The 12,147-nt window shown below is 46.3% G+C and overlaps 1 protein-coding gene across 1 annotated transcript in view; it reads left to right on the plus strand.

Moving 5' to 3' along the window:
• Positions 1-1,983: 1,983 nt before the first annotated feature.
• The window catches only part of LOC129161159 (adhesion G protein-coupled receptor A2-like), a 113,216-nt gene continuing 103,052 nt past the window's right edge, over positions 1,984-12,147 (plus strand). The window contains exon 1 of the mRNA XM_054738226.2: positions 1,984-2,883. Coding sequence (XP_054594201.2) covers positions 2,672-2,883 — 212 coding nt within the window. The 5' untranslated portion in view covers positions 1,984-2,671. The remainder of the gene's footprint in view (positions 2,884-12,147) is intronic.

Consider the following 12,147-nt stretch of genomic DNA (forward strand, 5'->3'; position numbering starts at 1 on the left):
TCATACTTGTTTAACTGTTTATTTTAATTCTGGTGCCTGTTAGCAACTGGAACATCCTCACATGCTTGTGGATATCATAAAATACATATGGAGACATGACTGTAATAATAAGTAAAGGTTATCAGCTGTAGAGGTTTAGTGTGCTCATAGGAAACGTGACAAAAGAACACAAAACACATTTCTCTTTATGGCCTATATAGTTGTCATCATCAACGTTACATGATTTTCAGAATACATGTGACCAACTAACATTTCATGTTCTACCACCGGATGTTTGGATCAAAATATGAACCAATCAGATCTTAGATCAGGTGAGAGCCAGGCGTTTCCCGTCATCCTCTAGGTTTTGCAGCCGAGGGAGAGCAACTGCAGCGCCTTGCTCCAAAATCTGCGGCCGCCTTGATCTCACGAGGTTATCGTTGCCTACGTATGCATGACGTCAGAGCAAGTCGGACACAAATCTAACCGGCATGCACTGCACGACGATCACCGGTGATCTAATCTGCACAGAACTGGCTCATCTGGAACACGGCCACAGTCCCTGTCTCGTTGCTGTGTTCATGTTCGGCTGGTGTTTTGTTCCTTCACTCATTCAACGACCAACTAATCTTCACACCTGTTGTTTTATCTGCTTCATTGAGCTTTGATGATTTCTTCTGTTGTTAAGGTTACCTGAGCATGTAGGCAACACATCTGTGGACATAAAAGTTGCTACAGCAATTCCACAAATGAAGTCTTATTTCAGAGAAAGTCTGAGCTCCATTTAGAAATTCAGGTTGAAGTCTCTTTTTTTATGATTTTATGCACCATTTTCATGGAGTTTGTGGCTAAAAAATAAGCTGCATGAAACTCAAGGGCCGCTCCAAAGTGACCTAATGGCAGTTTGAACGCTCATTTCTGATCCCTTTGTGTAGGGCTGCTTCAAACATCACCACGGCCTAAAAGCTCCTCACACGGCTTCATGCTGGTGTGGTTTTTAGACAGAATGTACACTAGGGGGCAGTGCAGAGCTCACTGTCCATACTGACCTCTACTCCCTGTTTGAGTCCAACCTTTGGAAGTTCTCTTTGACCTGGTGAGGTTGCATCACAGAGGCCCAATCCCAGCACTCGCCCTGCGCTCTTCAGCAGTGTGCACTAGGAGGAGGCACGCTGTAAGGCTTCGAGTGCGAGGTACAAGTGGGCACATATTTACCGAACAGAGACGGGGAGCGTTGCATCATCGATCACAACTCGTGCCGCATCATCGATCACAACGCGTGCCGGGGTGCTGGTCGCTGTGATACTTTTTTCAAAAACCTTTATTAACAAATTTCAAACCAACAACCAATGATTAGAAATAAATTTACATTGATTGCTGCGCTTGTCTGAAAACTTCAGAGCATCAACTAGTCGTCGTAAAACGAACGACTTTCATTAAAAAATACTTTCAGAAAAGGAACTTGAGCGTTTTCTCCTGCAGAAATGGATTGTGGGTAATTCTCTTCGCTGAAGTCCACATCGATGCACTGAAAACAAATGAATGATAATAAATGTGCTTCAGAGATCAAGCCTAAAAGCCTTTTATCATAAATAAAAACATCAGATATTCCTTACTCACAAAGAGTTGGTCAGGTGCACCACCGCACCTGTACAGCGCCTGGTGGCGTCAGCAGTGACTTGTGGCACGCGGGGTCAAAAGCATCTGACCTCCTACATGTCAGCATGAGTTACTGCCATCTTGAAGTAAAACCTCCAACGCCCTGGTTTTACATAGGTTTGGACCTAATTAGCCCTTTAACTATGTGATGTCACAGCTTCCTGTTCCAGTCATTTTAATGAACGGCACTGCAGTTACCTGGAGCATGTGAGGATGTCGGTCTAAAAGCTGAATATGATCACATGATTCCACTTCTACATTTATTATCTAGGGTCCTTCATGGCCCTTGTTGTTCCAGATGAATAAAAATGCTAAAACAGAAACTCAGCTGGGTTTTCTTGATGAGGAAGTAAAGTTCAGGACTCCACTTCAGCTTTTGGGCTGATAAACAAAGTTGTTGTAGAACTTTGATGATTTTCAAACCCGTTTCACTAAAATCTGCTTTAGAATAAAATCAGATGATCTGTTGTAGATGTTAGGAGGTGTTGGACATCAGGACAGACCCTCCATTTCTCCACACTAAGGCTGTTCGGACTGTTGCAGGAAGACTACCCACTGGTGCCTGGTTTCATGAGAAACTCTCTAAAGAAGTTTAACGTGAAAACGGGAACCGCTTCACCAGCCGGGTCTGTTGCACGGAAAGCCAGAGGGACCAGAGCTGCTTAGGTTTCACCGCGAAGACCAAACCAGGCGTCATCACAGCCGGTCAGCTCCGTGGAGGCTGATCTGCGTCTTCCAGGCTGGACCTCAGGAGATTTACTCCTCAGCACGCGGACTCGTCTCTGGAGCGCTTCTGGACGGCTGGACGAGGAGCTCTGACTGGCTGAAGGACGAGCCCAAGTAAAAGTTCATGGGAACTTTTTAGGCGCTTGACTGGTTTACGCAGCGGGATCCCGGTGTGGTGGGGCTGCAGGCAGGTGGCCGGGACACCGGAACTCCATCTGCCGTTCGGTTCCGACCATAGACTGTACATACCGACCCTTTGGAACCTGGATGACGTCATGTAAAGCAGAAAAGTGCCATTAAAGTCACGATGGGAGCGCTGGGTTTCCTCTGCGTCACGGTCCTGCTGCTGGAGTCCGCCCGGAGCTATAGAACCTGTCCGGACCTGATCGTGGAGAGCTGCCGCTGCGCAGCGGAGAGGTCCGCGCCGCGGAGCAGGCAGCGCGTCCGCGTCGTGTGTGTGGATGTGGAGCTGACGGACACCCTGCCGCCCAGCTTCCTGCCCAACAGGACCGTTTCTCTGTGAGTAAAACGAGCACCGGAACCGGCGAGTCAACCCGGTAAAACACACCGTTTAGTCCCTGTTGTCGCTGAAATACTCATCAGGAAGTCAATCCGGAAGTTGATCCCGTTCAGCACACCTGAGTTGAGGTCAGGGCGCATGTTTAGTTTCAGACACTAAAATAAAACCAGAGTAAAACAGGTGAGAGACTCAACACAACGTAATCAACCGATTCTGGCTCCTGATTGGAGGAAACCAGTGATGCCTAGACAGGGCTGGGGCTGGTGAGCAGCACCGTGGCCCTGCAGCAACAAGGTCCTGGGTTCAAATCCCGTTAGCTTGTTCTTCCTGTGCATGCATGGGTTCCCCCCAGGTTCCTCCCACAGCCCAGATATGACTGTTGGTCCTAAGCTGTGTGCATCTATGGTGGCTTGTCCTGAGTCTCAGCATTGTCCTGCTGTGAACTGGCAACTTGCTTTTAACAAGGATACATCACATTTTCCTTAAGAGAAGCAAAAGCAGCCAACGTCACTGAACTGATAGACCAATCAGGAGGTAGCAGCTCAGCTCTCTGGTCTCACATCAACAAAGAGAAGACAGGACTGACTCAATGGAACGTTAACGGACACATTACAACAACGGCAAAAGCTCTAAACAACTACTTCATTAGTTCAGTTGAAGAGTTGGCGTCTAATTTCAAACCTCACGGAGATCCCAGCCTCTGAGTCAGCAGACCCTTTCCCTCTCAGCAGGAATGATGCGAGTGAACCCCAGCACTAAAATATTCCAAAGACACATTTGGTATGGATAAAACATCGCTCTTGTAAACCCTTAGAAATGTATCATTTACAAAAGGCCAACTTGATAGGACTCATAACTGCAATCGTGAAATCTGGCCACTGACCAAGTTAGTAGCTACAGACTAGGGCTGCTTCAAACCACTGTTTGAGTAGTCGACTAACCCTAACCCAGTACACATCATTAGCTGTGATCTGCTATGAGCTATCTAGTAATAAAGACCTGTTAATACAAATGCTGCAGTCAGGTGGAGGTAGGCACCTAAAACCATAATGACTTGTTTTCACAAGAGGCATGGTGGCAAGGTTGAAGTGCTTCATCTTCCAATCTTAACTCAGGAGATAGCAGGACACACCACAGTAGCCTCTGTAGCACGGCTGGTCCACACGTCAGCAGTCAGGGACCATCGGCAGCTCTGAGGGTCCGCTTTAGCGTAAAGATAAGATATTAAAGTTAGTTTATTTACCAGATGAATCATTGTATTATATCACATAAAGTAGGTAAAGATTTAACACAAAGAAAGGCACTTAGAAGTTAAATGAATTATTAATATTATTATTGGTAGTATTTATGTTCTGTAGCTTCTGCAGATCCATCCCTCACATCAGAGAACATGAAAGAGGAAACGGCTGCATGCATAAATGTTTTCAGTCTAGGGCACAGATGACCATGATGTTATCTTAATGTGATCAAAGTCAGCCTCTGAAACGAAACACATTCGAGATGTTCTCAAGTCTCCATCGATTTACCTGTTTTCTCTTTACTAATATCAAACTGACAAAGATTCAGTTCAGTTCACCTTTATTGTCTTTGCAACTTGTACACCGACGTTTTCTATGATCTGTGGGTGACAAATAAACTAAAAAGCTTAAAAAAATTTAAAAATCCCCCCTTTTCTCCACTGCCACCTTACCGTGGTGGCGGTGTTTAGTGTCCCAATGATCTAGGAGGTAAGTTGTCTGAGGCTTTATGCCTCTGGTAGGGTCACCCATGGCAAACAGGTCCTAGGTGAGGATCAGACAAAGAGAAGCCCAAAGACATCTTAAGATGAATTATATAAATGGACACAGTGCCCCCTATCCCGAACGCAGGTCACCGGGGCCCCCCTCTGGAGCCAGACCTGGAGGAGGGACATGTCAGCGGGTGCCTGGTGGCCGGGCTTTCACCCATGGAGCCTGACTAGTCACAACCCGAAGAGGAAACTGGGTCTCCCTCTCTATGGGCTCACCATTTGCGGGTAGGGCTAAAGGGGTCGGGTGATAGGTTGCAGCCGAAGGCAGAGACTGTGGTGGTCTGATCCTTGGCTACAAAAGCTGGAGTTCGGTATGTGTAATGTCACCTCTGGTGGAGAAGGAGCCTGAGGCGGTGTGCCTACGTGTGGGGGGACAGGATCTGACTGTGGCCTGTGCTTATGCACCAAACTACAGCTCAGACTACCCACCCTGTTTGGAGACCTTGGAGGAGGTGCTGGAGAGCGCTCCTTCTGGTGACTCCCTCGTTCTCCTGGGGGACTTTAGCGCTCATGTTGGCAACGACAGTGAGACCTGGAGAGGTGTGGTGGGCAGGAACAACCCCCCCGATCTGAATCTGAGCGGTGTTTTGATGTTGGACTTCTGTGCTCGTCATGCATTGTCCATAATGAACACCATTACACCATTCCTCACCATGGTGAGTTGGCTTCGATGGTGAGGGAGGATGCCGGTCAGACCTGGCAGGCCTAAACGTGTTGTGAGGGTCTGCTGGGAACGTCTGGCGGAGTCTCCTGTCAGAAGAAGTTTCAATTCCCACCTCTGACAGAACTTCCAAAAAGTTCGGGGGGAGGCGGGGAGTGGGCCCTGTTCAATGCTTCCATTGTCGAGGCAACTGACTGGAGCTGTGGCTGCAGAGTCGTTGGTGCCTGTCGTGGCGGCAACCCCCAAACCTGCTGGTGGACACCAGTGGTTAGGGATGCTGTCAAGCTGAAGAAAGAGTCCTACAGGGTCTTTTTGGCTTGTGGGACTCGATGGGCAGTTCCACTGGACTGGCAGACTGGGGTAGTGGTCTCCAACTACAGAGGGATCAAACTACTGAGCCTCCCTGGTAAGGACTATTCAGGAGCTCTGGAGAGGAGGGTCAGACAGATCGTTGAACTTTATAGTGCTTACACACTAGCGTCGGCACATTTGGGGTCCGGTCGAGCTAGATGGCGTGAGGTCAGTCTCGGATGGGCGGAACAGTGCTCACATATAAATCTGAAGGACTTCTCAGGATTGAGGAAATCCCCGAGCCTGTGGGTGGAGTTTAATACGCGCTGCAAGTCCGCCGTGTCCTACATAATCAGGTAAACAAAGGCGGACATGAGCTGTGCTGCTTCTGGAGACTCTGAACAACATTAGCTTATTAATTTGCTGTGTGTGTTCTCATAAGCTTGTGTCTCACACACACACACACACACACACACACACACACACACACACACACACACACACACACACACACACACGAACATCAGCACTCTAAAACACTTTTTGTAAGATGGCTGCTTGTGTTCATAAAAACAAGCCTTTAATCCAGGGGTGTCCAACTCAAATTCCCACCGGGCAAAAATGAAAAACTGGGACGAAGTCGCGGGTCAAACTTTTTTTGAAAGTGACACAAATGTGCAGATTTTCCTTTATCTACAGATACGAACGGTTTAACCTTTTCATTTGGAAACAAACTTATGTAGCGTTATGGATTTATGCTCTTTTATGAAAGAGAAACCATGCTACGTATTAATTCGGAATATTAATTTTAATAAATCAATAACCAAATTTTATATTGTTCAGAAGACTCAAAGGTTGTTTTCATCCATAAACTGCCGATAATATCTGATTGTCTGTGTTTCAGTTCAATGAGGAAACAAGTTTGAAGGATTAAAAGTTTTAATTCTTCAAATTAAACTAATGATTTTGAAAATTGACAAACAGGAAATAACAATCACATTGGCAACTTTGTGGGACAATCTTTTAACAGTTTATATGCTGTTCTTGCTCAAATGGACCTTCTGGTGAATTTATGAAGATTGAGAATGTTGTGATGGTGAGAGTGATATGAGCTGGGATGGGTGCGTGAGTGCATCTGATTTTGCTTCAGGAAGAAACAGGTGTCTGAGTGAAAAGTGATGGTTTTAATAAACTTAGGCTTTTAGTTGGAAAAGATGCATCAAACGCTAAACACCGTGTTCTGTCTCACCGAATTCTTGTGGACCCTCTTTCGGATCCGGGCCGTGGAGGATGTTGTGGTTCATCCGGATGACACCGACGCTGACAGGAGACGTAGGTGTTGAGCGGACCCGGTCCAGAGTTGCCCCTCGGTACACGTTGATGGTAAAGCGTTTTGTCGACGCGCTTTCTTAAGTTAATTCACTCAGAAATCAAAAGACTCAGTAATGAGTCTGCGTTAGAAGTTGCGATTCAGCTATTCTGCCTGGCGTGGCAGAAACAGCGTGAGAGGAGGGGGGGGGGATTGAGCCCATGGGCTCCGTTCCCCGTTAGCGAGGGTTCACAAGTCCTCTCTCTCTCGTGGCCCAACACGAACTGAATCATAAGACTGAAAACTTACCAAAAAACCTTTCTCTTCTCAAAGCAAACGTGCGTCATCAAATGTGTCTGGAGTTTACTGTGAGCAGGTGTGTGTGGATGTGTGTGAATGTTTGTGCTTGAGTGTGTGTGAAGGTCAGTAACAAACATTCTCAACATTATTTAAGAATGGATTCATTAAACCATTATAATTACCCCAAAGCTAAATAGTCATTCATTTGATTAATCACATTTATAATGAGCAAAATGATAATGGTTACTTTAACATTAAAATCAAGAAAAAGAAGTTTAAACTTTATGTTTTGACTTGGTCTGGGTACAACTCATGTAAACACATCTTCTGGTACACTGCAGGTGGCAGATGTTATGGTTTCCTCCCAGACTCGCTGGCGTTCAGGTCTTAATCTGTGGGTGAAAGTTCTCAGCGACCCAGCTTTGACACAGCTGAGTCCAACACCCCCATTGTGACAGAAAACCCATATTTCCTCACGTTACATTCCCCCCCTTTTTGTGACGACATGGTGGTCAAGCACAGGCCACCTGCCGTTACAAACACAATAACGTGATGTACTCGTGAAGGTAGACATCCCAGATGAAGGCAGGAATGATGAAGTGTCACCACAGGTCTCGTGTAGAAGGGAGTGTATCCTGATCAGATGATTAAGGCCAAAACTGTTGCAATCATTGTAAAGTAATCCACTTAGGAAATCTTGAAAGCAGAGCTTTTTCAATAGCAGTTAATTTCATCAGCAATAATGCAAAGGTATGCAAAGGATAAGCAGCTCGTGTGCCACACGGAGCTGGGCAGGTGATGTATTCCTCAGGCGTAGTCCAGGCGAAGTCCAGCGCAGACCTCGACCCATCTCGAACCACGACCGAAGACCCATGCGACAGAAAACCAGTTGAAGGATGGTGAAGACGGCCCCTCTGATGGGATGTAGTCCATACGAGCTCGGAGAAGGAGACAAAGTGAGACAGCCCACACGATAGATAGCACTTGATGCAAAACAAAGAAATCAATCAAAACCTATCTATGGGTGCCTCTGGGAAAATGTGGGTGCCTTTTGTGAATTATCTAAAGAAGAAATGTTCTGCACCCTGTTCTACGTGTCATGTAAAAACGTGATGCAGTGAAACCACAAATAAAAAAAAAAGTAAATCCTAACTGATATGTGAAACTCAGCAGGCTGCACTAATTAAAGGCATATATATAAAGGAAATAATCATGAAAATGAAGGGCAAATTGGCTTGTGGCCCTTTAAGGGAAATAGCAAGAAAATAAAATTAAATTTGTAATCAAATATAATCATGCTACACAAAGCACTAATAAAAAGATAGAGATGTAAATCAGTTCTAAAAATGTAAATCAGTAGGTTAGTAATCCCTAAAAATGTGAGTTAGTAACAGGACCCTGGCTGGAGGCAGGTAACCTGAAAAAAAAACTCAAAGGATATCACATTTGTTAAAAATCCATCCCACAACGAGAGAATTTGTAACGGTCCACCAGTCAGTGGAAAATAATCCGGTCAGAATAGAGTCGGTCAGAATAGAGTTTTGAATCTGGTATTGCGGACCCACAGAGACACGAGTTTGGACGTATCTGTGGGAGCAGGCTCATAAGCGATTTGGTTATCAACCTGTTTGTATCTGGTGTTACGAACCCACAGGGAAACTTGTTTGAATTTACCTGAGGGTTCCGTTTGGAACTGGAGCGAAGCTGATGGTTTAGCTGTTAGATCAGAACCTGATTTTACCTGCTCAAAGTTGGGTTGCAGCTTAACGGAGGCAACTTTGTTGTGATCAGAAATGGTAGTGAACTGGAAATGCGAAACTGATGCTCGCAAAGCGGGAGGAGGCTCCCCACCCCCCTTTTGTTGCACAAACCTATGCCATGTCTGTGAGACAGGAGAAGCATAACAAAGAACAGTTCTTAAGCTCTTAAAAGCTCTATTACCAAGAAGATGCACATTGTCACCTGAATCGTGCTGAAAGAGCAGGTGTTCAGATGTCCAAAGACCTGGAGGTGCTGGACTTGGAGGTTCTGAAAAGGAGTGATCCAAGGATGGTTGTGTCACGGGTGTCAAAGCAAACCTAGCCATGTTTAGAATCAGATACAGACATGATGCTAGCTTTAGGAACATGGTCTGTCCTGAAAACTGAAGCCATGAATACTTTATTCCCAAGAATGATGGAGGTTCCCACACAGAATCAGAAAAACCCGGTTTAACCAGAGTATTTACAGACCGACTAGAACTCCGCCCCGTAGAAGGTGCAGCACCTAACTCCGGGTCGGAGGTCAATGTTGTCAGCTGAATTGGAGGAAGGTCAGTGTCGAGTTCTGCAATGACCCGCCCGCTCGGAGGAGGCGTTCCCCCGAACCGGTTGAAGTCCGCAACGGAAAACTCAGAGCCACTCAGCACCCCCCCTTTGTCAGGAGGGGCCCCGAGCAGAGCATCACTGCACGCATCTACACCTCCCGGGCCGGGTTGCCTTCCCGAGCCCATGAGAGAGGTGTGCGCAGCAACCACCGAGCCACCTTTAATATCGCCACTGACCACAGGACTGCTGGAAACCGCAGGGTTTTCTGCGTCGTCGTGGTCACCTGTAAGAGAAATCACAGGAAAGAGAGCACAGAGGCCCGAGACTAAGTCACACCCCTGTGAAAGGAGAAAAGAATTGGCCACCGTATTAGCAGAGGTCACAAACTGAAAAGTGACAAGGTCATTCACATAAAGGTCAAGATGTCCGGGCACAAACCCCTTAAATGGCATGGTAGCTCCGTCCGGAGACCACAAGTGTTTCACGGTGGCTGACGTTTCCATCACGCCCCGATAAAGAAGCTGGTTTGTACATGAGGCGGACTGACGAGTAAAACCGACCTCTGACTGAAGCGGTGGGTCACAGCCTGAAGATTTCACACCCATGCTGGAGAGATGTTCAGCCTTTAACATGGATGACAGAGGAGAAGCATCAGGAAACAAAGGGTTAAGCACAACCTGTTTGTCAGAGAGGTTAACCATAGGCTCAAGAGATTTATTCAGCTTAAAAGCAGCAGAGAAAGTGTTGTTTATTTCAAACCTTGATGTTGATGGTGGGTTTTTGACCCCCTGGAAGAAATAAAAGTAAAGAAAAAGCGTTATGACTGTAAACAGCATGCTGCTCGAATTCACGACATGAAGTGCAAACCAGAACCACCTCCGACCCAGTGCAGCTGGCACCGAACCGCAGCCACTAGTCCCCACTGTTCCCGACCGGCGGCACCCGCCTAAAACGGGCCCGTTCGGGCGGGCGGAGGGACCAGCGATGCTCGGCCGGTGAATTTCCTGCGTCTTGGCATGTTCTGGAAGCAGAACGTCAGAGAACCTTACATCAGGTGTAACAGTGCAAGAAAGATTTTGTCGTGTCTCGTCCATCTCCCATTAAGTTCAGAGCAACTCGCGTTTTTACCTTCTGAGCCGACGTAAAACTCCGGGCAGATTCCTTAATATGTCTCACACAAACAAGGACTGACCGTAGCCTACTTAACTTTATGACACAGGGTAAAACAAGGAATTGTTGATAGAGAAATGAATACACACAACTTCACAAGATGGAAGAAAAAGGCATGGAACCGAGCAACGGAGGCTGTGAAAGCCGACCCGTTCACCGGTCCAAAATAAAAATAATAAAAAAAAAATAACAAACCCTACGCTGCCGTGTTGGTATCAGACGGACAAACGTAGCAAAATGTAGATTCTACACACCGTAGCGATTTACAAGAATCACCGCCAATGCGGGTTTTGTGAGGACACAGACTGACTGTGCCAGAAATGATGACAATTTAACGGGACGCGTGCCCTATTTGTCTAACTGTGGCGCTAGCTTAGCTCCCCGGCCAGGCCTAGCGTTCTTTGTCTGTAGCGGCCAGACTGAAATATCCCCGATTAACAAGTAGGCATCTCGCTCCACTTTTAATACGGACTTTAAAAAAAACGTACGCAATCCGAATGCAGTAACGCGTAACGGCTGTGCCTCGCTTTACGACGTTTACCGAGCAGTCAAGCTCCGGCAGGTGTCACCGAGCATTCCGTTTAAAAAGCGCACGCAATCTGAATGCAGTAGAAACTTCTTTCACAATAGCTCGCCCACAGTGTCAACACACTGAGACGAAAGGTGTCCGAGAAGTTAGTCTCGGTTCTGAGGTTCGGAGAATTTAGTGATAATTTTAGGAACTGAGGATAAGCTGCACGGTAGCTCACCCAGCAATGATCAGAGCGGAAACGGAGCTGTCCGACCTGAGGTTAGATTAGAGACGCGGCGGCGCGTCAAAATGGACAGAATTTAGTCAAAAGCACAACTCACACGTTCGCTCCGAAGGCGAAGATGGGATAAATCAAAGTTAGGTCTGTAATTTGCGGTCAATTTGAGATCGGAGGTCTTCTCCGTCAAGTTATCACCCGGACGTCTCCCGGAAGAGTGACTTCAGCGGAACAATTTCCGGTTTTTCAAAATAAGACATCAAAGTGAAACACAGAGAAAAGCGTTGTTTGTAGCTTTTAGATGTTAGAAATCAGACATATCGCAGATATAGAAGACTGGATACGCTCGCCATTAAATGTGTCTGGAGTTTACTGTGAGCAGGTGTGTGTGGATGTGTGTGAATGTTTGTGCTTGAGTGTGTGTGAAGGTCAGTAACAAACATTCTCAACATTATTTAAGAATGGATTCATTAAACCATTATAATTACCCCAAAGCTAAATAGTCATTCATTTGATTAATCACATTTATAATGAGCAAAATGATAATGGTTACTTTAACATTAAAATCAAGAAAAAGAAGTTTAAACTTTATGTTTTGACTTGGTCTGGGTACAACTCATGTAAACACATCTTCTGGTAGACTGCAGGTGGCAGATGTTATGGTTTCCTCCCAGACTCGCTGGCGTTC

Source organism: Nothobranchius furzeri, chromosome 12, assembly GCF_043380555.1.
Source record: "Nothobranchius furzeri strain GRZ-AD chromosome 12, NfurGRZ-RIMD1, whole genome shotgun sequence".
NCBI classification, from domain to species: Eukaryota; Metazoa; Chordata; class Actinopteri; order Cyprinodontiformes; family Nothobranchiidae; genus Nothobranchius; species Nothobranchius furzeri.